The sequence below is a fragment of the Ailuropoda melanoleuca genome, chromosome 16 (assembly GCF_002007445.2).
Source record: "Ailuropoda melanoleuca isolate Jingjing chromosome 16, ASM200744v2, whole genome shotgun sequence".
NCBI classification, from domain to species: domain Eukaryota; kingdom Metazoa; phylum Chordata; class Mammalia; order Carnivora; family Ursidae; genus Ailuropoda; species Ailuropoda melanoleuca.
In genome coordinates this window covers 42,538,350-42,564,588 of record NC_048233.1, presented here as the reverse complement: position 1 = coordinate 42,564,588, position 26,239 = coordinate 42,538,350, and the positions used below count along the sequence as shown (strand labels likewise).

At 51.2% G+C, this 26,239-nt stretch overlaps 1 protein-coding gene and 1 long non-coding RNA gene across 2 annotated transcripts; one reads left to right on the top strand and one right to left on the bottom strand.

The window, feature by feature from the left end:
• Positions 1-7,969: 7,969 nt before the first annotated feature.
• On the top strand, positions 7,970-21,952 carry LOC117796723. Its single transcript, XR_004621373.1, has 2 exons — positions 7,970-8,198; positions 21,089-21,952. It is a non-coding gene; the product is annotated as an uncharacterized LOC117796723 (long non-coding RNA).
• On the bottom strand, positions 21,624-25,544 carry KRT18 (keratin 18). Its single transcript, XM_011229906.3, has 7 exons — positions 24,979-25,544; positions 24,115-24,197; positions 23,676-23,832; positions 22,942-23,106; positions 22,710-22,835; positions 22,165-22,388; positions 21,624-21,803 (listed from the first exon to the last, which is right to left on the bottom strand). The coding sequence occupies exons 1-7, from the start codon at positions 25,393-25,395 to the stop codon at positions 21,683-21,685; spliced, it is 1,293 nt and encodes a 430-aa protein (XP_011228208.2). The 5' UTR covers positions 25,396-25,544; the 3' UTR covers positions 21,624-21,682.
• Positions 25,545-26,239: the final 695 nt, after the last annotated feature.

Genomic DNA, 26,239 nt, shown 5'->3' with positions numbered 1-26,239 from the left:
ATCAACAAGCAGACGGATGGTGTGTCGTGTACTAAGACGAGCAATGATTAAGGAGGGCTGGTGGGGGGCTACGAGCAATCATTTCAGTTTTCCACTTTGAACGGGTTAAATCTGAGATGCTTAAGAGATATCAAGGGAAGCAGGCATCAAGTAGAACGGTCCACAGACTGTTTAGGAGCTCAGAAGAAAGATCTGGACTGGACATCTAAAATTTGGCAGCCTTTGCTATGTGGAAGGTGCCATGGAAGCCATGGCAGGGGTTGAGATTACTCAAGGGGATAGTACATAGTAGCAGGGGAAGAGGGCCCGGGACCGGCCCAGAGGAACGTTCACGTTAGTAGCTCAGATGAAGGAGGGCGTGCTGGAGACAGACACTGAGAAGCTACACCTGGAGGAAACGCTGGAGTGAGGTGTCAAGGAGAATGTTTCAAGAAGGAGGGAGAGTTCAGGGTCTGAAACTCAGCCATCAAGGAACAGAAGGTATGTCAAGTGTCTGCTGAGTTTAACAATGCAGAGTCTTCGGGAAGGGTGGCTCGTGCCGAGGCTAGTGCTTCCGTGGGGCGAAGGAGCCCGGGCCAGCCTGGAGTGGGCTGCGGAGGGAGGGAAGGAGGGTGAGCAAGAGGAGAGCCTATGAAAAGGAACAGAGGCAGGGGAGGAGCCGCAGCGGAAGGTGGTCCAGGGAGCCTTTCTTTTTCTTTTTTCTTTTTTTTTTTTTTTAAGATTTTTATTCATTTATTTGAGAAAGAGAGATTGAGAGAACGAGCGAGAGGAGGGGCAGAGGGAGAGGCAGACTCCCTGTGGAGCAGGGGGCCCGCTGCGGGGCTCGACCTCGGACCCTGGGATCACGACCTGAGCTGAAGGTAGGCACTGAACCGACTGAGCCTCCCAGGCGTCCCAGGGAGCCTGTTTGAAGGTGGGCAACACTAGAACATGCTGGCATGCTAATGGGAAGGATCTAGCAGAGAGAGAGAGAGAGAGAGAGAGAGAGAGAGAGAGAGAGAGAGAGAAAGCTGATGTAGCAGAGAGAAGGTCAGCTGAGGTGTGCGCGAGGGGATGGGGTCCAGACCTTTGCTCCTGCCTTCCCTCTGCCTACGATCAGTGCCTCCCTGCCCGATCACAGGCTCCCCTGTGGGATCCTGCAGAAGCAGCCTGGATGTCACTGCTTCTGGACCGTTCTCTAGTCCTCCAAGACAACTTTGTCTCCCTGCCAGGCACGGCATGTTTATGGCTGGATTATAGCTTCTATCCTCTATTACTGAGGACAGGGATTCCCACGAAGTGTCTGTGGGTCAGCACTGTGCCTGAAACAGAAATGGAGACAGAGCCCTGCTCCCATCAGTGCATCCACACAGCAAGCCCGGAGGTCAGAGGTGAGGGGAGCAGCGGGATGGGGGTGGGGGCAGGGCAGGCACCTGAAATCCCCTCTCCCAGCACGCAGGGATCCTCAGGTATTTTTTAATTAAGCTGGGGAGAAGCAACAGGGGCCCTCTGGAATGTAAACATCGGATAAGACCAGGCTCCCCTCCTCTCCAGGAAGCTTCCATTTTCTGTCTCCCAGGATGACTACCACATTCTTTCCCAGGAGCTAGTTTCTGCCCCCTCCTTCCTGCAGGGCATCCTCTGGGGGTGGGGGCTGATGAGGGGGAAAGAGTCTGCCTCCCAAGTTCTATCCACACCCTCTACCCCAGCCTTTGTCTCCCTATTTGGGTCCCTTTGTAACCCCAGTGGGTTCGTGGTCTCAGGCAGGGCCTGTACTTCTGAACCTGGAGGGGGACCTCTGATTTTGATCAATATATGGATATCTCTTGCTGTGGCTTTTTGACCCCTGCTATGGGCCTCTCTAGCCTGTCTCTTCTGGGACGGTAGAGCGCATGCCATCACTGCCCCAATCCAACGTCCATTCAAATAACTAACGCCAGCCAACACATGGGGCCCAGCACCCCAAGTACTGAAAGAACAGCCTGGGCGGGTGGTGCTAATAAGAGGTGCGCAGAGGAGGAGAGAACGAAGGCAGCCAGCCCGTGCCATAGTTCCAGGGAAGGCTTCAAGGAGGAGGTGTGTGTGGTTCGCCTCCTTGAGGGAAGCGTGGAATGCGGGAGCGGGGAGGGCAGGAGGGAGCATCCGAAGCATTGCTTGGGATCAGCTCAGCGGGAGCAGAGGGTTTAGAGAAGGAGGAGATTGGAGAGTGGAAGAGCCAGACAACTATGGGGGTGGTGGGAGAGATGGAATGCAGGGATAAGGAGACTGGATTTTATACCTACAACAATGGGAAGCCATTAAAGGTGTTTACCATTGGGGGACAGATTGGTAATAGGGGGACAGATGTAGATTTAAAGGTAATTCTGGAAGCAAAATGTGGACTCTTGCTCAGGGCAGAGAGGTGAGGGTCCCATGCTCTCTTATCTCCCCCACAGCTCCCTCTCAGCTGATACTGTGGGCTCAGCCAGCCCAGGAGTCCCTGGAATGAAGATCTGGAATACGTGGGACTGAGGGAGACTCTGTGTGGGGCCTCTAGGACATTGGGTCCACACTTGGCCAGGTGTTCTGTCCACAATAAAGCTTGGACCTCAAAGCCTTTCCTGCCTTTTGGGTAGCACAGGACAGGATGAACTGTTTTGGGCCACAGTGCCTGGCATCGTCCAGGGAAGGGTTCAGGTAGCTGTATGCAACTGGCTCTCACCTCGGCCTCAAGAGCAAGGGGGACGGTTAGGAAGCAGCTCACTGGGTCCCTGGGGACACCGCTGAGGCTCAGTCCATCTACAGAGGTGCCCCAGAGTATCCCCTCTCTCTCCTTTTGATCCCCAACCCCAGGCTTCACTGACCCCCACTTCTCCTACCCTCTCCTCCTCCCTCAGGGGTCAGGTCTTGGGAAGAGTCCACTGGAATGCAGAGCCACACTGAGTCCTAGGGTCTGGGAGAATGTCTCCGGGACAGGGGGATGGAGGCAGTGACCTCTCCAGGATTGTTTTTGTAGGGGCATTGGCTGGAGTCTTTGGGCTCTGTCTCTGGGAATCGGAGACTGTGCTGTTTAGAGCTACTCTTAAAGGAAGGGAGTCATCCTTCTCTTTGTCCCAAGGCAGGCCACTTGCCTTTCTTCACGTCCTGGTTCCTTGTCCCTCCCCCATCCATTTCTCCTTCAGGACAGGGCTGGAAAGGTGGGGGACGCCAGACTCAGCTCTGAGCTTGGTGCAGGGGTGCTATCTGCAGACTCTTCTGTCTTGGGGCAGGGGTGTAATTTGGCCCCTCTATGGCTCTGGATCCAGAGATGCCTCCATATATCTCTCTCTATCCCTTTCTCTCTACCTCATGTCTATCCCTATAACTCACATGCTTCCAAATGCCAAGGAGGAGGATGTATTTTCCTATTATTAAATCGATGTCCTTACCTCCATGATCCCTAGGTCCTCTCCAAAAATGGCCCCTTCTGGAAGGGGATTTCTCTATGGATCAAGGCAGGTGATTCTCCAAGCCCCGACTTACGGTGCTCCCATCACTACTCCCTGCCCCCATCTTCTGCCCACCCACATTCCACTCATCCTTGTTATCAGCAAGATGCCCACCACCTCCAGGAAGCCCCCCAGCCCCACCCCTTCCCCTGCATGCCATCCTTCTCTGTAATCCTTGTTGCAGCTTTCCTCTCCGGTGACAAAACAGGGCAGACTCTGCTGGACCTTGGTCCCCTGTGGCTTCCTGTGGATGGGTTAGTCCGGTTTGCCCAGCCACACTTTACACTCTCCAAGGGCAACAGCTGCATCTCCTCGTGGATCGGGTGGGGATGGGGTAGGAGAGAGGCTGGTGCGATGGGTCAGAGGGAGGAGAGAGTATGTGTGTTGTGTGTGTGTGAGAGAGAGACAGAGACAGAGAGACAGAGAGAGCAGGGGCAGAAATGGCCAACTGGAGAGGTTGTGAGGACACGGGCTGTCCCCGAAACCCCTGCCAGCCCTTGTCACAACTAAGCCCCCGCTGATTATATTTTGCTCTTTGGTGCATAATTTGTGTTTTGTGATTATGTGCATAGATGACTATATGTTCCCCTCCCTTAACGTGCAATGTGCATCACAGCCGGGTGCCCCAGAGGATGTTTCTTCTCTATATCCAGGGTCCGCTGCCCCCCCCCCCGCCGCCCTGCTCCTCCTTGATGACTGAGTTCCTGCCCTGATGTCTTTAGACCTGCAGCAAGCAGGGAATTAGATGGACCCATCTGGTAAGCTGGCAAAGGCTCCGCAAACATGGGGCCTCTCTGGAGGTTCAGCTTACAGAATCCCAGCCCCTCTGGGTGGGTGTGGCCAGCTGCTCTGACTTCCTGCCTGATGCCCACACCCTGGCCTCTAGGCTAGAAGGAGGGTGAGGCTGGCCGCCCTCCAGACTGCAGGAGAGCACCTGAGAAAGTCCCTCACTGGAGCGGAAATCGGCCTCCTGTTGCTCCCACCACTTTGGTCTGGTGATATCGCTGGGGGTCGTGAAGATCGGTCAATTTCACTTCTAAATGACAATCCTTCAGACGTTTGGCATCACAGAAAGCGGAAGGGAACTCAGAGGAGATAGAAGGCTAAATGTAGAGGGAAACCGGGCCCAGGGAGGAAAGAACCCTGTGAAAGTTGCCCTGGGATTCAGCCTGGCCCGATCCCCTGCCACCGCCCAGAACACGTTTCTTCTCTCCCTGACTCCCTTTTCTGCAGGTCCGACTCTCCTTTCCCCTGAAATCCAACTTTAATCTGCTCGGTCCAATCTTGAGTCCACTTGTATGTGCACATTCTGTCTCTCCTTGAGTTCACCTTGTACATTTACACACTGTCTTGCCCAGAGGGGCCTAGGAGGCACTGGGTGGTCAAGAAATACTTACCGGATGACGGAACCAGCCGAGTAGCTGATACTCACCGAGTGCCTTCAGTGAGCTGCATGCCTTTCCTCCCTGCCCAGGGCTCTGAGGTGGGTTTCATTTCGATGAGGAAGAAACCCAGGTGACATGTGTCTCAAGCTCTGGCTCCCAGGCGACAGCTATGTCTCTGGGCTGCTGCCTCGTTACAGCCTTGAAACACTGCCCTGGTGTCCCTGTTGGTAAACTCTCATCAGCTGAGCTGTTGAGGTCCCCCCTGCCCCCGGCTTGTTTTCCTGGGGCTCCTCCTCGCCATCAGCTCTCAGGAGCAGGCCTGCAGGCTCAAAACCCTTCCCCTACAAGCTTCGCAACCTGGGCTTCTGCTGCTAGTACCCAATCCCTTCACCGAGGACGCTCGCGTCCGGATGGCTCTTTTTTTCTGACTTTCAGAGTTTAGAAAGGAAACGTAGTGCAGGTAATGTATAAGGAAAACCACAGTGGGGTTTCAGGTGGCCCCTGGAATTATGGACTCAGACACACTGAACATTTATTTCTACAGTGAAACCTAGGAATCGTCACACTGAATTAGATATGTAAAAACCATAAATTGCCCCATGTCAGGTTTTGCATGTGAGTGAGTTACAAAGAACTTTTGGTGTCCAGAATTGCTGGGGTAGGAGTTGGACAGATAGTGCCTTTGCAGGGGGATTGTGTGACTTGGTGGGAGCTTGAGTAAGTTGGAGAACTTGCTGAGAAGGGCTGGGTGGGGTGACAGAGGCCTGGAAGCAGGGGCACATGAGAGAGCTCCAGGGGACCCCAGGAAGGCTTTGATTCGACCAGGGTTGTGACCATCCAGCCACCCTTAGCCCTGCCAACAGAGGGATCTGACGGCTCTGAGTTGCAGAGTGTGGCTGGGCCTGGGGCCAGACAGGGCTCCAGGCCGTGTCAAGGTGGGCAGCAGGCCTTTGAGACCCCGGCTGCACAGAGCCGTGTTCTGCAGGCAAGATGTGACTTCCTTATTTAGGCCTGGGGCCTTGGGGCAGCCGTGGGAGGGTTGCAATCCTGGAGGGTAGCTGCAGGGACAAGACCCTTTTGTCTGGAACTTTTGGCTCAGCTCAGTTCCCTGTGTGCCTCTGCGGCTCCTGCCAGCTCAAGGTTATCTCCCTGGTGATGTATGGCCTGAGGCTTGGCATTTGCCCACCTGGGCTCACTTGCTACTGCTACAGCCAAGAGCGGGCTCAGATTTTCCGGGACCCTAGGAACACGTGTTTATCGAGTCCCTACTATGTGCTGGGTGGGCAGTTGAGCCTCCGGGGCTGCATTCTCCTTATTCTCTGATCTGGAATGCACGCCTCTCCCATGGCACAAATCCTTCTGCCATGAGTCATAATCACCATCCTTCCTCGGAACGTCNAGGCTCATAGCAGAAGAGCCTGATGTGGGGCTCGATCCCATAACGCCGGGATCACGCCCTGAGCTGAAGGCAGACGCTTAACCGCTATGCCACCCAGGCGCCCCAGCCCTGCCATTTCTTGGCTCCGAGTTCACCTCCGGAGCTTTGTGGTATCCTTGTCTTCCGTTTTGTTACTCGGATTTTTATTTGAATGCTTGGAGTTTTGAATCATTTAGGGCTAAGACCGAGGGTCTCCACCTGGGTCCAAGCTACCCCCAAAGTAGGCACCTGCCCCTCCTTCCCTGAACGTGTGTGGAATGCAGGAGTGACCCCGGGGGAGGACTGTAAAGCCCTTTAAAGAAGAGGGGGGAAATGGTGCCTTGGGCCCCTACACGTTTGCACTAAGCATTCCTAAATGACAGCAAGATTTACAGGTTTAGCACTTTTTCATGACTGAGGCCATTTCAGTGACCAAAGGAGACTGTAATTTCTGTATCCGGGGAAAACCGGTAGCAGCCACCTCCAATAGCAATAGCGTCCTCGGGTTCATTCCACATGCTCATATATTCATTCAATAGCTTTTGTAGCAGATAGGATTGTCCTCTGGCTAGAATGACTTTGTTAAGCCTGCTGGAAAGCCCTGGGGGTTTCTTAAAATTGGGGGGGTTGCTGGAGTGGGGCCACAGAACGAGGAAGGTCAGCCATCCTCCCGCTGCGTTCGGTTTCTTGGTACAAAGAAGAGCTACAGAGGGAGAAGGATGGCTGATGACAGCCTAACGTGTCCCTCGACGCCTTTTTCCTCCTTCCCTTGGGTGTTCTGCCTGCAGAATTCCATCCTGGTAGCTTATGTGTTCCTTTAGTTGCTCATTCATTCAAAAGCTAATGAGAGCTGATCGCTAACTTCAGGAATTTTGCTTGCCAGAACTGAACCCCTAGTAGCTTGAAAGGGACCTAGTAGCGGGAGTATTTACACTATGGAAATCGGAAAATGCTATAGGTCAGGGCTACTTCCCCCCCCATCACCCCCTCTTCCCATTTATGGGTGACTTAACCCGTTAGAGCGAAGTCTCAGGAGTGTAACAGTGAACAAAGCAGCCCTGTCTCCGGCCCCGGGGTGCTTAGAGCCGGCGCGGCACTGCGACATATAGTAACAGGGTAGCCCTTACCCCGAGTCTCTACGTGACTGTTACAGTAATTAAAATTAAATATAATTAAAAAATCATTTCCTCAGTCACACCAACCATATTTCTAGCGCTCAATAGCCGCGTGTAGTTAGTAGCCACCGTATTAGACAACACAGGTATTTTCATTACTGCAGAAAGTTCCATCATCGGATGGTGCCTGGAGACCGAAGGAGAAGAGGAACGGGTAGGGCCGAAGGATCATGGATACCGAGACCGAGACCATCATAATGATAGAGCTCTGGGCTGGGGTGGGGGGTGTCTCACAAGTTTCCGGACATGGTATAGCAGTGTTCGCCCTTACTTTACCACATGGCACGCATGCACTTTGATCTAGTTTATTCTACCCTATTCTATTCATTTTATTACAAATATGCTGGTTAATCAACTCTCTGTGCTCACACACCCTGCAATTTGAAAAACACCGCTTTGACGTCAGTGGGGGTGGGGCAGGGTGATAGGGGCAGAGTGGAGTGAGGCAGGTGGGGAGGGCATCCTGGAAGAGACCTGGGGGTCGGTGGGGAGAAGAAGGAAAGGGACAGTGTAAGTCTGGCAAAGGGAACTAACTTGGGGTGGGGGCCAGGGGCCACAAGAGGTTGGAATTCACTCCTCAAACCTGGTTGCTTTAAAGCTTCTGCCTTCCTGCCCTCTTTTGGCGTCGGTGCCATAGCCTTTTCATCCGGCCTTGAGCGTAAATCATTAGCTCTAGCCGTGGACACAAATCGGGACTCAAACACACAGGCATGTGTGGGAAGGGCCTGAGGGCAGCTCAACGGTGTAAATGGAAGGCTGCAGATCTCTCGAGGGGGTGAGTGATGGAGAAAGGTCAGCCAATTTGGCAGGTCAACCCTGCTGCCGGAGCGGGAGGGGGTGGGGGGGTGGAGAACTCTGTGGGCTTTGGGCCCACGGCATTGCAATGCCTTCAAATCCCCAGTTTATTCTAAATTCCTCCCGCTGTAGCCCCAGCCACTTCATTATGTTCTGATCAGGGCCTTCGGTAGAGACAGCCTCCCAAGACCCGAGGATCACTGAAATTGTAATTCCTTGAGATGTTCCTGAGTAGAGGACTGCTTCCCCAGCTCATCCCTGGGCAGGTGGGGCCGAGGCCAGCAGCCGAGCTCCGTACCCAGGGCTCGGGACTCCCTCTGCGTAGGTTGGGAGAAGAGTAATCACTCACACATGAAATCTTACGGAAGAGGGAGTTCTGTGTAAGTCTAGTCGGCAGAGTTGGTCTCGAAGGTTATAGGAGGCAGATTTCAGCCCAGTAAAAGGAGTGACAATGTTCTAATAACTAGCACGCCCAAAGGGGCTGTGCTGTTTTAAAATCTTCACACAGAAGGTGGGAAGGCCAGAAAGAGGATTTCTACTTTGAGAGGCCAAATCTGAACTGTTTATTCATTCATTCAACACCTGTTTATTGACCACCTTTGACATGCACTGCGCTAGGCGGTGGGGTTACAGCTGAAGAGGAAGCAGACAGAAATCGCTCAGTCCTGGAGCTGACATGGGTGGTAGGTGGGAGGAGGGGGAAGACAAGCACAGGGTGATCTGGAAGGACTCCTATAATGTGAGGGTTGTATGGAACTGGATGAAACTTCACGACTCCTCTCTGCCTGCCTTGTTCCAGGTGACCCTCGCCACTACCCTTCAAACGGTCAGGGCAGTTCAGGCCAGGCCAGTGTCTCTCATTTCATAAATGTGGGCCCCAGAAAGGAACGTCTTGGGGCGCTTGGCAGGCTGAGGCAGTAGAGGATACGACTGTGGATCTCCGGGTGGTGAGTTCAAGTCCCACGCTGGGTATAGAGCTCGCATAAAAAAAAAAAGAAAAAAAAGAAGAAGAAGAAAGGAAGGAATGTCTTTATTTCACTGAAGAAAAACTGAGGCCCAGAGAGTGGCTGACTCGATGTCACAGAGGTAGTGACAGGGCTGGGACTGGATTCAGATTTTAGAACTTGCCAGCTTTTCTCACTCTGATGGGCCATCCAGATCAGTGGAGGCCAGAACATCTGTCTCCTTAGCTCCCTTCATCAAGGAGAGCTGAGGCTTTCCCCAGGGTTGGGAAAGGGAAGACACCTGGGGCACGGTGAGGGTACTGGCTGGGGCGGGGAGTGTGTGCAAAGCGCCCTTCTCATTCCTGGTGACCAATGGGCATTACCTTCCAGAGGTTACACGGCAGGCCTTCCAGAGAGGGAAGGGGCCAGGGAGGTTATGGAACCTGAGAGGGGGACACCTGATTTCTGGCGGGTGCTCAACTATTTAAGATAATATCGAGCCTCACCTAGCACTGATTGTGGGCTAGACAGGGTCCCAAAACTTTGATATGTTAATTCACTTAATCCTCTCAAACTCAATAAGCACGCACTATTTTAGGACAAAGGAAACAGCCGGGCCAGGTAAGGAACCGGCCACAGTCACCCCGCTAGTGACTGGCTCACCAGGCATTTGAGCCCTGCTAGTCTAGCCCGACGCCTGCCTCTCAGGGGCTCTGGCCTTGGCCACTCCCGGGTCCGGTCCCCAGCTTCCTCCCTCTTCCCTCAGCCGGCTTCGGTCGCTGCCCCAGGCACCTGCCTCGCCCTCAGCCTCGAAACTGACCCTCTCCGAGGCCTCCCCGAGGCCGCATTCCTCGGTGGGTGGGCGGGGACCAAGGGGCGGAAAGGAACTGGCACAACCTGAAAAAGCTCTGTGTTGGGGTGGGATTCCTCTTAAAGCCACAGCCAAGGTGGGAGCGGATAGGCTGTGGGGAGGAACCGAGAGAAGGCGCCAAAGCCCGGGGCCGCGGGGAGCGCGCGGCGAGGTTGGCCCAGCTAGAGCCGGGTTGGGCGGGAAGCAGCACCCTCGATCTCAAAAATTCGCCTTTAGAGCCGGCTCTGGAGCTGGGCCTGTCGCTCTGGCTCTGCGCCGCCCGCCGTCTCGGCTCATTTCCTAGCAAGCCGCGTGGGGAAGCCGCATTCCTGCCCGCGCCGCTCTTTCTCTCCCGCGGCGTCCTCACACCCTCGGGAAGCAGCCGGCGGTGGTCCCAGGAGGGCGCTGCCGCCCGCCCCGCCTCCGCTCAACCCCAGGGTGCCGGCGGGTGGCTCCCGCGTGTCCCCAGCCGCGAGGGGTCTGGCGCCCAGGGCAGCGCTGCCGTGCCTCCCGCCGCCGCCGCAGCACCCTCGCCTCTCGCTGAGGGGGTCCCCTGGTTTCCAGTGTGTCCTGAGACTCCTGGGAAAACCCAGGGTGGATCCTGGGGCACCTGCAACCTCCCTCCAGTCTCTTAAGATAAGGGGGAGCTCTTTCTTTCTTTCTTTCTTTTTTTTTTTAAAGATTTTATTTATTCGAGAGCGTGAGCAGAGGGGAGAGGCAGTGGGAGAGGGAGAAGCAGGCTCCCCGCTGAGCAGGGAGCCGGATGGGGCGCCCAGTCCCCGGACCATGACCTGATACGAAGGCAAACGCTTAACCATCTGAGCCACCCAGGCGTCCCAGGGGGGAGCTCTTTCCTATGGTAACACTCAAGGGCAAACATCTTGGGTGTGGGTGTGTGTGCGCCTGCCCACATGCTTAGGGTAAGAATTGCATATTAATTTTTTTTGAGAAAATAAATGCAAAACATTTTATGTACCCATTTTTTAAAAATTAAGCTTTTTATTTTGAGATAATCGTAGACTCACACGCGTTGTAAGAAGTCACACAAAGCGACCCCACATACCTTTTACCCAGTTTCCCCAGTTGTAGCCTCTTGCGAAACTAGAGTATTATATAACAGACAAGACAAGGACATTGATAAGAGTAAGGATACAAAACATTTCCAACACCAGAGGATCCCTGGTGTTTTCCTTATATGGCCACACTCACTTCCCTATGGCACCATCTTCTTATTCCCCCCGGCCATCTCTAAGTTCTCCATTTCTAGAATTTCGTCATTTTGAGAATGTTATATAAAGGGAATCATAGAGTACGTAATCTTTTGGGGATTGGCTTTTCTCAATTAGCATAATTACCTGGAGATTCATCCAGGCGGTTTCCCGTATCAATGGTTCATTCCTTTTGATTGTTGGGCAGTATTCTGCCGCACTGAAGTGTCCCGATTGAAACATTCATTCTCTTGTTGAAGGACTGGATTGTTTCTAGTTTTTCGCAATTAAGAATAAGTTGCAGGACTCCTGGGTGGCCCAGTTGGTTCAGCGTGGGACTCTTGGTTTCGGCTCAGGTCGTGATCTCAGGGTTCTGGGATGGAGCCAGGTGGGCTCTGCTCAGCGCAGAGCGTACTTGAGACTTTCTCTCTCTACCCTACACATTCTCTCTTTTCAGAATAAATTCAAACAAACAGACAAACAAAAGAATGGAGTTGCTTTTCCTGCACAGGTTGTTGTGTGAACACACGTTTTTATTTCCTCAGGATAAATGCCCAGGAGTGCAATTGCTGGGTTATACCTGTGGATTTTTTAGAAACAGCCAAACTGTTTTCAGAGCGGCTGTGCCATTTTGCATTCCCATCGGCAATGTAGTAGTGATCCGGTTTCTCCATATCGTCTCCAGCATTTGGTTTTGTCTGTTGTTAATTTCAGTCATTTTAATAGGTGTGTGGCGAGAGCTCACCGTGATCTTAATTGGCAGTTCCCTCCGGCTGGTGCTGTTGACCGTCTTTGCACAAGCTTATTTGCAGCCTGTGTACCTTCTTCAGGAAAACGTCTTCTCGTATCTTTTGCCCATTTTCTAACTGGTGTGTTTGGTTTTTGCCACTGAGTTTGAGAATTCTTTGTATTTAGAGAGAGAGAGAGGGAGTGAGTGGTGGGGCAGAGGGAGGGAGAATCCCAGGTGGACTCCATGCTGAGCCCAGAGCTCCACTCGGGGCTGATCCCAGGACCCACAGATCATGACTGGAGCCGAAATCAGGAGACAGAGGCTCAACGCACTGAGCCACCCAGGCAACCCCTGAGCATTCTTTATGTATTCTAGATACTAATCATTTTAGGGTGTGTGGTATTCAAATATTTTCTCCTAGTCTGTTGCTTGTCTCCATCCTCTGAACAACTTCTTTCACAGAACAAACGTTTTCAATCTTGAACAAGTCTAGCTTATCAGTTTGTATGGATCTGCTGTGGATGTTAAGTCTAAGAGCTCTGCCCTAGCCCTAGATCCTAGATGTCTCTGGGTTTTTTTCTTAAGTGTTTTTTTTCTTAAAGTTTTATACTTTTATGTTTTACGCTTAAGTTTGTGATCAGTATTGAGTTAATTTTTATGTAAGTTGTGAGATTTAGGTCAAGATTGTTGTTTTTTTGGGGTTTTTTTTGGGTTTTTTTGGTCTATGGATGCCCAGTTGCTCTGACACCACTTGTTGAAAAGGCTGTTTTCTCCATTGAATTGCTTTTATGCCTTTGTCAAAATCGGTTGGACATATTTGTGTGGGTCTGTTTCCGGGTTCTCCTTGGTGTTTCATTGATCTATGTGTCTAGCCCTCTCCCAAACACCATGCTTTCTTGGTTACTATAGGTATATATTAAGTCTTCAAATCGTGTAGACTGATCTTTCCCACTTTATCATAATTGTTTTAACTATGCTTGCTACTTCTTTTGCCTTTCCATGTAGATGTTAGGATAATTTGGTTTATATCTACAAAAAAAAAAAGTCCCGTTTCATTGCCAAGACTGGTGATTTCTGTCTTCTCTCTTTTTAAATTTGTCAGTCTTGCTACAGGTTTGTCAGTTTCATCTCTTCAAAGAAATAGTTCTTTGTTTCATTGAGATTCCCTATTTTTCTGTTTTCAATTTCACTGATTTCATTTTTATTATTTCTTCCTTATTATTTCCTTCCTTCTGCTTGCTTAGGGCTTATTTTGCTGTTCCTTTCTAGGTTCTTGAGGTGGGAGCTGAGGTTATTAATTTGTTGACTTTACTTCTTTTCTTTTTAAGATTTTATTTATTTCTTTGTTTTAGACAGAGAGGGGGGCGTGGGGGCAGGGTGCGGAGGAGCAGAGGGAGAGGGAGAGAATCTCACGTAGACCCTGAGCTGAGTGACTCCAGTGCAGGGCTCAGTCCTACAACCAGAGATCATGACTTGAGCTGAATCCAGGAGTCCAAAGCTCAACCGACTGAACCAACCAGGTGCCCCTACCGCTTTCTAACATATGCTTAGATTGCCCTCTCAGCACTGCTTTACCTATATCCCACAGCTTTTGATATGTTGCATTCCAGTTTTCATTCAGTTTAATGTATTTTTAAATTTCCTTTGCAATTTCTTCTTTGATCCATGAATTAGTTAGATGTGTACTGTTCAGTTTTGGAGATCTTCCTGTTCTTTCTGTCTTGTTGATTTCTAGTTTGAGTCCATTGTGGTCAGAGAACACATTCTGTATGATTTAAATTCTTTTTGGTTTTTTGAGGTTTGTCTTATGGCTCAGGATATGGTCTGTCTTGGTGTAAGTTCAGTGGGCATTTGAAAAAAAATGTGTATTCTGCTGTTGGTGGTGGAGTGTTTTATAAATGTCAATAGATCCTGTTGGTTGATGGTGTTTTTGACTTCCTCTAGATCTTTGCTGATTTTCTGTATAGTTTTTCTGTCAATTGTTAAGGGAGACATGTTGAAGTCTCCGGCTATAACTGTGGGTTTGTCTATGTCTCCTTCACTCTACTCGGTTTTTTTTTACTTTGCATATTTCACGGGCTCTGTTGTTTGGTGCATACACATTAGGATTGCTATGTTTTCTTGGTGGATTGGCTTCTTATCATTATATAATGTCTCTTTCTACCTCTGGCAATTTACTCTGTTCTGAAGTTATCTGTTATTAATATGCCACTTCTGATTCCTCTCGATTGATGTTTTCATATTATATCTTAAAAAAATCCATTTACTCTCAACCTACCTATATCATTATATTTGAAGTGAGTTCCTTATAGACAGCATATAGTTTTTTAACCCACTCTGCCAATATCTGTCTTTTAATTGGTGAATTTATTTATTTATTTTTAAAAAGATTTTATTTATTTATTTGACAGAGAGAGAGATAGCAAGAGAGGGAACACAAGCAGGGGGAGTGGGAGAGGGAGAAGCAGGCTTCCTGCTGAGCAGGGAGCCCGATGCGGGGCTTGAGTCCAGGACCCTGGGATCATGACCTGAGCTGAAGGCAGACGCTTAACCCACTGAGCCACCCAGGCGCCTTGGTAGTGTTTTTTTTTTTTTTTTTAAGGTTTATTTATTTGAGAGAGAGAGAGAGACAGCGCGAGCAGGGGGAGGGGCAGAGGGAGAAAGAATCTGAGGCAGACTCCGTGCTGATCCTGGAGCCCAATGCAGGGCTCCATCTCACGACCCTGAGATCATGACCTGAGCCAAAATCCGGAGTTGGATGCTTAACTGATGGAGCCACCCAGGTGCCCCTAGTTGGGAGTGTTTTTGAGTGTATGTCTTTGTATAGATTTGTAAATGGTTAAAATTTTTTCTAGGAGTCACATGTATTTATTTAGTAAGCTCTACTCCCAATGTGGGTCTGGAACTCATGACCCCAATACCAAGAGTTGCATGCTCTACCAGCGAGGCCAGCCAGGCAGCACACTAGTAGTCACGTTTACAAGAGCCCTTTAATAGACTGCCCACTCAATTTAAAACTAGAACCCTGTGTTCAGGTAATTACTGCCAAAGACTCCTGTGGGTCAGACCATTCTCATCATTGCTCTGACCCTGTTGCCTTTTAAGGTAACCATGCCTACCTTGCTTCTGGTGGTCAGCTGTTGCCCCTTGGCCTCTGCCATGCTGGGATCCCATCATTTCTATAAAAATCAGGAAGCCCATTTCCATAGCAGTACTTTCCTCTTCATCCCCGAGCATACAGAGAAAAATTAGCACAGCACTTTTTAAGAACGCTGTGCTTCTCTTACCGGTATATTTCCCAATACCTCAGTGAAGGGAATATTCTCTAGGTCCTCCTGGGGGAATTATTGCAGGGTGAGTGAGTAGATTATATGTGATAAATCTGTTCCAACATTCCTTGCTTGCTAAACCTTTAGATTCCTTCCTCTGAATCATGCAATAGGATTTCTTGTATCTCAGCTTCATTTATTGTATGCTATTTCTGAGGCTAGGTTTTATTTTTTATTTACTTTTTTAAGATTTTATTTATTTATTTGGCAGAGAGAGCGAGAGCACAAGCAGGGGGAGCGGCAGGCCGAGGGAGAAGCCAGCTCCCCATTGAGCAGGGAGCCCGATGTGGGCTTGATCCCAGGACCCTGAGATCATGACCTGAGCCAAAGGCAGACACTGAACGGATTGAGCCTCCCAGGTGCCCCTGAGACCAGATATTAACTAATCAGCTAAAGAAAGAGATAAAATCATGTCCGGCTGCTGGAGCCAGCACACTGAGTTTGGATTCTCTGAATCCATATAAATAAACCCATATAAATAAATTCAGCCCAATCTAAAACTGTGTCTTCGTTTCTGGTTCAGCACCCTTAGACTCCAATTCCATACAAATTCCCCAAGTTTGTGTCTATATAAACTGACAAAATCTTTGTAACTTTTTTGGCTTGTGAATCTTCTCTAGGGTCAGATTTTGTGCTGAGTCATTTATTACGTGTTAACAATCTCAGGCAAAGCCCTTATGGAGGGAGTCTCCAAGCAAGACAGAACCAGCCTCGTTAAGACAAAGAAGGAGGGGCTGCTTCTGCCAGTCAGGGGGGTTTAGCATGGTCTGGGCATTCAGCGTCCTCATAAGTATATCCCAAACCTCCTTTTCCCATTTGTAGGATTCCTCCTCAATGCCTTGGCGTTCGTATAAGACCTGGTTGTGGTTCCAACTCACGCTGCAGGGTCAGGCTTCAGCTCTATCAGCCCTGTGGCTACAGGAGTTGAGAGATTCATTTAGGAAGTCTTAGAAGCACCCTGGTCCTCTTGAGCCAAGAATTTAAAACTTGGAGCTTCCAGTTTCCTTTCTCTAAGCTCACCAGTGTAGCCAAAGTGGCCAGACCACCCCAGAGAGCCCCTGATTTCCTTTTTCCCACTGTAATGGTCTATCTTAACAGCTGTGTCGTCTGCCCAAGAGGCCAGTCATTCCAGGTAGCCCCAAATGGTAAATTAAGTTACGGTGTTGCCATTACTTGTGGTTACTGAGACCTCACTGGCTTCAGACCCAGCCAAGTAGAGCTACGATGGAAATAGTACGGAGGATCCCCCCAAAATTAAAAACCGAACTGCCATAGGCTCCAGCAATTCTGCTTTGGGGAATATAGCCCAAAGGAAATGAAAACACTAACTCGAAAATATATCTGTACGCCCATGTTCATAGCAGCATTCTTTACAATACCCAAGACATGGAGATGGCCTGTGTCCATTGGTGGATGAATGGTTAAAGAAGTTGTGGCATGCATGTGCAATGGAATAGAATTCAGCCGTAAAGATTGAGGAAATCCTACCATTTGTGAAAACGTGGATGGAGCTTGAATGCGTTATGCTGATTGAAATAAGTCAGACAGAGAAAGACAAATACTGTATGATCTCATTTATAAACCAAAACTAAAAGCCAAACTCATAGAAGAAGAGATCAGACTTGTCAGAGAAAGAGAGAATTGAAGATGGGCTGCTGGCTTTGCTTATAGGAGATAGGGCCCCAAGCCAAGGGACGCAGGTGATCTCCAGAAGCCAGAAAAGGCGAGGAAATCAATTCCCCGTAGAGCTTCCGGAAGATGGGCTGTCCTGCTGACACCTTGATTTTAGTACTTCTGACCTCCCAAACTGTAAGATGACAAATGTGTGTTGTTTTAAGCCACTAAGTTGATGATTATTTGTTATAGCAATAATAGGAAACTGATAAACTTTCTAACTCAATTTATTTGTTTACATTTTAAATAAGCTGAGAACATTCCTCTCTTAAAAAAATATTTATTTATTTGAGAGAGAGAGCAGGAGCAGCGGGGAGAGGCAGAGGGAGAAGGAGAGGCAGACTCCCTGCTGAATAGGGGACCAGATGAGTGGGACTCAATCCCACGACCCTGGGATCACGACCTGAGCGGAAGGCAGACGCTCAACCAACTGAGCCGCCCAGGAGCCCCACCTTCTAACTCCTGGTTTCACATATCTTGCTCTATTTGTTCCCATAATACTTACCTAATATACAATATAATTTACTTATTACATTTATCATTCGTTGTCTGTCTCCATCTGCTAGAATATAAGCTCCCCTAGAACAAGGATTATTTGTGTGTTTTGTTCATCACTGTATCCTCAGCTCCTAGAACGGTTTTTGGCATTTCCTAGGGAGTCAGTAAATATTTATTGAATGACTAATTGAATGCATGGGGTGAGTCAGAAACAAAGATGGGTGCAAAGTTTCCTTCTGTGGAAAGCTGTACGTTCCTGAACCATTATAAAAGTTCACAAAGAAAACTTTTTTGGTATTTGTATTAGTGATACAGGATTCAAAAGGTACAAAGGATATACAACAGAAAGTAAATCTCCCTCCCACTTTGTTTCTCCCTGCACTGATTTCTCTCCGAGTCCATCATTAATTTCAATGTCTTGTGTATTCTTCCAGAGAGCTTTGCATATACAAGGATATATACATGTGAATGTATATGTATTTTATCTACCTATCTGTCGTTTTTCTCTTAAAAAAAACCCCACGTGTCAGTATATGATAAGTGTGGTTCTGCACTGTCCAGCAGCATGTATTAATTTAGTATCTGGGCTGGGTTGCACCGAGACACGGGATGCATGAGATAAAACAGATGATTCCATATTATCACCTGGAATTGCTAATTTTCCCCTTTGCACTCAGGGGACAAAATGGGCTGCCTCTCATGAGGTCATCTTCCCACGTGGGCGATGAGGAGCTTTGCTCAAGAGGCCTGGAGCTTTTCTGGGAGTGTGCCATTTAAAACAGACACATCGTGACCTGCATTAGGAGGGAAGGCCAAGGTGCTGACCCTAGTACAGCTGGGATCTGAGTCTCACCTTTGCCTGCCGATTGGAATCACCAAAATCAAATTTTAACACTTGCCTGGGGGCCTGGGTCCTCACCCCAGAAAACTGAATCAGAATCCTTGTAGATGGGACCTGGGCCATGGTCCTATTGGTAGAATGCCTCTGGGGATTGGAATTGCAGCCAGGGCTGGGAACCCCTGGGTTAAGTTCTCATACACGGAAGAGGGAGCTTGGGACTAGGAATCGGGAGATGTGGTTTCATGCTGTCAGCTTCTAGCTCTGTGGCCTCAGACAAGTCCCATGATCTCTGGGAACCTCAGCGCCTATTTCTCTGGGCTAGAGCCAGTGATACCCTCTGCCCTGCATAGCTCACAGGATTGTAATGGGATCAAATGCATTAGCGCCCTGGGAACTGTGAGACATTGTCCGATGGGAGGGCTGGGCATATCAGGTGCATCGTCTTGGGTTACTCGGGTCGGCTTGACTCAGCCACAGGCGCTACTCCGGCTCTGCCAGGGGCTTTCTGCTTCACCCCCAAGCAGGTCCGCACCCCATAACGGTCGCTTGCAGTCCCCCATCTGGCTGCCTGGCCATCTGTCTTTCCGTTTTAGGGGCCCTAGGAAGGCTGGATTCCTCCTGCCTAAATTATAGTGAGGGCCAGCCAGGGCCGTGTAGGTCTTTGCGGACGTGGGGCTGGGGCCCGCACCGGCTCTGGGGTTTCCGTGTGGTCTGAGCGAGCACCTTCAGTATGACACTTGCGCGTTTGGAAAACAGTGGGGCACACGGGCTTTCCCCTGAAACAGATCCCAGAAAGCAAAACTCAACCACCTGGCCCCAAAGCGTTGTCTCCTATAGAGTCCTACCTAGACTGGGGAGGAGGGTGTGGAAAAAGTAGGGGTTGGAGAGACCCCGGGGAACACGAGGTGGGACAGGTGACTGTTGTGGTTGTTCGGGGAAGGTAGGCTTCAGAAGGGGGAGACGGCCCTCACAGGGGGCATCCCTTGCTTTCAGCTGGGATGTTTTGCTCCGACTAGTAGCACCCGGGAGCCCACAGACAGCCAGGGTCCCTGCTCACAGAAGCTCCAGGTCACTTCTTGTGTGACTGGCTCAGGAGGCGGCCCTGACTCTGCTCCCTTCGCAGCCTGTCGGGCCCTGCGGTGCTGCAGACTTCCGGCCTGTTCTTGGGGGGTGGGCTCCCCACTGGCCTCGAGGGCTCTCCGGGCTCTGTCCTCGGAGCCTCCCATAGACAAAGCATCTGAAGTACTGCTGCCTTTAGCTTTTCTCCGCCAAGGACCCCATAGTTCCAGAGACCGCAGAGTCAACACGCTGTATTTTAGGTAGAAACTCTGTTTTTCATTTTGATTGAAGATTCGTTATCCTGGGATCTTCAGGCATCACCTTTTCGCTTTCCTGACTTCTCCCCGCTAGGACCTTCCTTGCGGGCTCTCTCCAGGACACTTATCACTTGCTCGCACACTATGTTATGTTCATTTATCTGTCTCCTGTCACCGGAATATAAGCTCTGTGAGGATAGCGATTTTGTCTTTTTTGTTCATTGATGTATCTCTAGTGCCTGGAAGAGAGGCCGGTATGTAGTAGGTAGTCCGTAAATATTTGATGAAGGAATGGATAAAAATACACACTTTTTCCCCCTTAGATTTTATTTTTTTAGGTAATCTCTACACCTGACATGGGGCTTGAACTCACAACGCCGAGATCAAGAGTTGCATGCTCCCCCGACTGAGCCAGCCAGGCACCCTCAAAATGCACATACTTTTGACCATTAGGCTGTGAGCTCGATGGGGTAGCGGCAATACCCATTTCGTCAACCACCTAGATATTCAATAGGGCCTTGCATAAAGTAGGTACTTCTTAAATATTTGTGGATAGGGTAGCTCAGCACACCATTTCTAGGAATTTGTTCTATAGGTCTGCTCACATGTTAGCGCGTATTAGTTACAGATATTAATAGCATACTCGTGAATGTTATCACAACCTTTTTTGCAAAAACCAAACTACTGGAGGGACACCTGGGTGGCTCAGTCATTAAGTGTCTGCCTTCCACTCAGATCATGATCCTGGGATCATGGGTCCTGGGATCGAGCCTCACATCGGGCTCCCTGCTCGCCGGGAAGCCTGCTTCTCCCTCTCCCACTCCCCCTGCTTGTGTTCTCTCTCTCGCTGTCTCTCTCTGTCAGATAAAGAAAATCTTTATAAACAAACAAACAAAACGGAACAAAAAAAACCAAACTACTGGAGACCAAGATATTCATCATGAAAAGATCTGGGTTAGGTAAATTTGGACTCCACGCACCGTGGTATCGGCAGCTGTTAACAAGAATGGGGTGTGCAATGTATAGATTAAATATAATAGCCCTTCACTACCAAATCGAGGTTTTTTTGTTGCTGAGACCTGAGAGAAAATCATTCTGGGGAAACTTCCAAAAATAATCCCAATGGCATTCCTGTACAGGTGCAATAAGGTTTAGTTAAAATGATGTCATATTTTGTATGCTGTCACTCAAACTAGACGGAGGACTAATTACTAAGGCAAGGGTCAAGAAAGACCTAGATATCGTTTCTCAGATTGGTTTGTTGACCGTGACTGGACATGACGCAGATCAAGTTTCTGATTCTTGGAAGCATTTGGAGTGTGGTCCTCTGTGCTGCAGATTAAGAGACTTGTGTGATCGAGACATTCACTTGGATGATGAGTAGGAAAAAAGTCATTGAAATTTTTAGGAAAACAGGAGAGGTGACAGAGTGCATAATCACCGCAATTCTGTGTTTTTCCCCTCACTAACGGACTAACAGTTTCCTTCTGGAAAATGGAATACTCAGATGGATTCCAAATGGAGGGAGAAGAGATTCCACGCTCACTCAACTGGGTGAAAAAAGCGAGGTACGTGTAGGCATGGTGATTGAGAAAGGTGTCCACGTCACGCTGTGAGTTTGAGAACTCGAGCTGCGGGACAGTGCGACCCTACAGATATAAGATAAAATGAACTGTGTTCGTGTATGTCGAGTTTAAGAAATCATTTTACAGTCAGTGGTTACCTCTGATGTGGGTGGGAAATATTTAATTTTATTGCCTTCTTTCCTTTTGGATTTCTGCATGGTACTTTTATCCCTTTTTTAATTTGAAAAGACAAATTCTCATCCACTGTTCCCTCCTCTTTCTGAGAAGGTGAGTTCTCGGAAGAGAACGCAGACCTTTCCTCTGGCCAACCTCCCTTCCCCCTTATATCAAACCCCTGGAGTCAGCCCCGATTTCTGCCTGATCAGAGGGAGGACTGCTGGGTCAGGACATCTATATGCAGTATAAAAACAGCCAAGGAAGACAACAAAGTGACCTCTGAACTTTTTATTGGCCTTCTGCTGCCCAGAGGGTACCCTGCTTTTGCTGCCTCAACGCCTCAGAACTTTGGTGTCGTTGGTCTCAGACACCACCTTGCCGTCCACAATCCTGCGCGTGGTGGTCTTCTGGATGGTCTGAATGGAGCTGCTGCTGTCCAGGGCGTCAGTAAGACTGTAACAGAAGACCGAGCCCCGGTTACGAACAGCTCTGCGGAGTAGCAGGGAGTCAAGGAAAGGGAAGAAAAAAATGCTCCTGACCCCTGCCTTTATCTCCACATTCTTTTGACCACTTCCTCCATAAAAGAGAAACCCAGGGCCAAACTCCACGTGTGCTCTAAGTATGGCGGGGGTAAGACTTAGTCTCTTCTCTGCCGCCGTTATTCCCTTGGGAGACACAGGAGCCCGAAAAGAGCACCAACCCGGTGCTCGTTGGACACCGACGAACAGGCACATGGTGGGGCTTACCAAAAAGGCTTTGGAGAGAAGTGTATCTCCACCCCAGCTTGTGAGGGAGGAAGGAGGGCCCCACGCACCTGAAGTCCTCCCCGTCTTCCAGCAGGCGACGGTAGGTGGCGATCTCAGCCTCCAGCTTGACCTTGACATTCAGCAGGGCCTCGTACTCCTGGGCCTGGCGCTGCCCCTCAGCCCGGGTCTGGGACAGCTCTGACTCCAGGTGCAGCAGGACCCCGTTGAGCTGCTCCATCTGCATCACGTAGCGGGTCTCGACTTCCCTCAGGCTGTTCTCCAAGCTGGCTTTCTGTGGGGGCACAGGGGGGAGGATCGGGTGAGCCTTGAGATGGAGCGGAGGGAGAGCCTTTGCAAGTTTCAGCAGAGCAGTCCCAGTCCCACGACGACGGCTCATCCCTTCACTGTCGGAAACTTCCTGGAGAATTTAGGGTGTGCCAGGTACTGGGGTGGTGGGTGGGTGGGAGCCGCGGGAAATGCAAAGAGAAACCACTCTTTCTAAGCACATGATTTAGGATGGAAGGGGTAGGATTTGGGCTAAGACAGGATTGGATGTGAGGCCGACAGAGGTCAGGGCCAAGAGTACTTGGAGCAGGGGGATGAGGGCTCTCACCAGGTTTCTCATCGAGTCCAGGTTGATCTCCAAGGACTGGGCGGTACGTCTCAGCTCCGTGAGGGTCATCTCAGCCTCTCCTATCTCCGCGGTCTGTGTGGTGACCACTGTGGTGCTCTCCTCAATCTGTAGGATGGGTGGAGTCCTCAGGTCCCTCCTTCTCTGTCGGCCTCCCTCCCAGCCCCTCAGGCCTCTGCGCCTAGCCTGGCACCCATCCCTTCCCCTCGTGCACCTGCTGGGACCAGTACTTGTCCAGCTCCTCTCGGTTCTTCTGAGCCAGCTCGTCATACTGGGCCCGGATGTCTGCCATGATCTTGCTGAGGTCCTGAGATTTGGGGGCGTCCAACTCCACAGTCAACCCAGAGTTGGCAATTTGGTTTTGTAGACCCTTTACTTCCTACAGGAGAGAGGACCAGAGTGAGGGGGAGACTTGGGGTCCGAGCTCCGACGAGGCTCCTCCTGTCACAGGAGGCCGGGGCATCAGCCGGAGAAAGCAACGGAGAAGACTCTCGGTTTTATACTCTGGGCAATGCCAGTTCTGGGTTTTCTACTCCACATGAAGAAAACGCCACGCACTCCCTGCCCAAATCTATCACCCCCAGGTGGTTTCTCTCTCCTCGCTTCGCTCTGTCCCTCCATCCATCCGCCTCTACAAACCTGCTCCTTGTGCCTTCTTCCAGGAAGCCCAGCCAGCCCCACCTGCTCACTCCTCTGTCAGCCCTCACACGTGGTGCTAGCTGCTTCTATCGTTTGTCCTCTCCCCACTCTCTCACCCATGTTGTCTTGACCCCATCGCGCTGGAGTTCAGGTGACCCACCGTGTATGGCAGCAGTCTGGTTAAGAGCCCAGGCTGGTAGTGCTAAACGTCCCGGCAGACTACTTACAGGCGATCTGTCCCCTCTGCTCCCCCGCCCCCAGACTTGTTCGGCCTCCCAGTCCCTGGCCCGGCCAGGGGCCCCCGCTTGCCTCCTCATGGTTCTTCTTCATGAAGAGCAGCTCCTCCTTGAGAGCCTCAATCTCGGTCTCCAGCTGTAGCCGAGTGACATTGGTGTCATCAATGACCTTGCGGAGCCCATGGATGTCATTCTCCACAGACTGGCGCATGGCCAGCTCCGTCTCATACCTGTAGGAGTGGAGGTGATCAGAGGGGCCTCAGCTCTGATCCAGAACCTTCTTGGCCCATGCCACCTAAGAGCGCCCCGTGGCCGTGGCAAACCAGCACCCGGAGTCAGGATCAGGTGGTAACCCTCTGAGCACTGTTCTTGGTACTGGGGGGACAATATTCTTAAACTGGGTTATATTAATGAATAAACTGATGGAGCCTGACTCTTACCCACCCAGCTCTGACCACAGCTGAAGATCTCGCTTGGCTCCACCCTCAGCTCCCCAGCACCCCCAGGCTTACTTGACTCTGAAGTCTTCAGCAGCAAGGCGGGCATTGTCAATCTGCAGAACGATGCGGGCATTGTCCACAGAGCTCGCAAAGATCTGGGGGATTGTAGACGGGGTGCTCCATGAATGGGAAATCAACGATGGAGTGGGGTGAGTGTGGGAAGGTGTTATGTGTGTGGATGAACCCTTCCTGGTCCCACGAATAGCCAGAGGTTCTCCTTGTATGCCTCTCCCCTTCCACCTGTGCCCCCTCACACTGTTCCCTCCTTTCCTGGAGTCCCAAATTCCAGAGTTCCCACCAGTTGGTCTCCCACTGCCCCTTCTTTGGGGCCTCTGCTGTCCCGCCTCCCCTGAAGTCAGTCAGTCAGTCCTCTCTCTGGCCCTCTCCGGGCATTTTTTTCCCCTAGTGCACCTGCTCACCTGCCCCCTGCTCCCCCCATTGGCCCCTCCCACAGGTAGGCCTCCTGTTTACTCCTAGATGACTCAGCCTTAGCCACATCCGCTTAACCCTCCAATCGTCCTGATTCGGCCAGAAGCCAGAGGGCCCAGGTCCTCTTTATGAGGCCTTGTCACACCTCCTTCCATTCTCTCTACTTCCTCTGCAACACCCCCCCCACCTTTCCCACCATCTCCTGGGAAAGCGCGCTCCCGGCCCAATCACCGCCCTTGGGGCTCCTGTGGCCAGGGGTATGCTTGGAAATCCAAACTATGCCAACCCCCTTCCTGTGGAATAGGGGGCGGGATGGAGATAGAAAGCGGGAAGGAATCAAGGCACCCCACCCGATTAAAATTCCTATCCTTGGGGGAGTGGGGGAAGAAGCAGGGAGTGGGTAATTGGAGGGTCAAACACGGCTGGGGGTCAGGGTGGCCCCCTTACCTGAGCCCTCAGCTCCTCGATGGTCTTGAAGTAATGCCCCCAGTCTTTGACCTGGGGTCCCTTCTTCTCCAGGTGTTCCCGGATTCTCATCTCCAGTCTCTGATTATCGGCCTCCAGGCTCCTCACCCTCTCCAGGTAGGAGGCCAGGCGGTCGTTCAGGTCTTGCATGGTCTCCTTCTCGCCCTGGATGCCCCCTATGCCGGCCAGACCCCCGGCCATCCCCGCGGCCAGGCCCCCGGACCCCCAGCCGCCCCGGAGGCTGGTGGAGCGGGATACGGAGATCCGGGAGCCTGAGCCTCCGGCGCCTGCATAGACGCTGGCCGCGCTGCTGACCGGCCTGATCCGGTGGCTGGGCGACTGCCCGGAGCCCAGGGACCGATAGTTGGAAGAGAAGGTGGAGTGGGTGGTGAAGCTCATGCTGTTCGGAGAGTAAGTCGAGAGGCCGGGACTCAGGCTCGGGCCAGGATGGGTGCCAGGTCCGCGACTGAAGTTTTATCGCCGAGGGAGGGGGTGGGGACCGGCCCCGGCAGGCCCCGCCCCCGCCACCAAGTCCCCGCGCGCGGAAGGTTGGGCCACAGGTGGACCGCGGCGGGAATCCGCGTCTCGGTTCCCGGGCCTCTCCAGCCTCCCTTCCCCCAGCACCCCCAGCACCTTCCTGCCAAGGCCACCCTCGACCCCCCCAGAAAGGGGGTGAGTAACCTGGACGGCCCAGGGCAGCGGGTGGAGTCGGGGCGCTTGAAGTGTAGTTTCGGGGCAGGAAATGACGTCGTTAAGCCCCCTCCCCCAGGTAGAGGAGATCCTGGCAGGTTGGAATTTGGGGGTTTTGGGAGATGAGTGAGTGAAGTCAGGTGTGAATCTCTGTAATTATCCGCAACATGCAGCCCAAGTTCCCAGCTACAGAGAAGATCTGGGGGGGATCCTGGAGCCCCAGGAATCATGGGGAAGAAAATTTGGGGCTGGAGAAGAGTAGTTCAATCCTGAGCCTCAGATCTGCTGGTTTCCACACTCGATCCCCCCCCCCCCCAACTTGGTTCCCAAACACACCCACTTACACGTGTTCACTAGCATACACTCGTGCCCACATCGTATGGACCCGTATCGTCAAATACCCCCACAAGCACGTTCACTCACCAAGTGGGCTCAGACTCCTGAAAACAACCTGATTCTCTGATCCCGCTCCCTCCTGCCCTTCTCCGCTCAGCTCACTCCCACGGACGCCTGCCCTCAGTGGGACACTCTCTGATTTCCGCAGGGGACACTT

Bases quoted from the DNA above. Each gene is read 5' to 3' on its own strand.
- KRT18 (XM_011229906.3), bottom strand. From the start codon at position 25,395: ATGAGCTTCACCACCCACTCCACCTTCTCTTCCAACTATCGGTCCCTG. The intron at 24,198-24,978 runs GTAAGGGGGCCA...ACAATCCCCCAG, and splicing joins TCGAGGAGCTGAGGGCTCAG to ATCTTTGCGAGCTCTGTGGA. The intron at 21,804-22,164 runs GTGCGTGGGGCC...CTTCTGTTACAG, and splicing joins GAAGACGGGGAGGACTTCAG to TCTTACTGACGCCCTGGACA.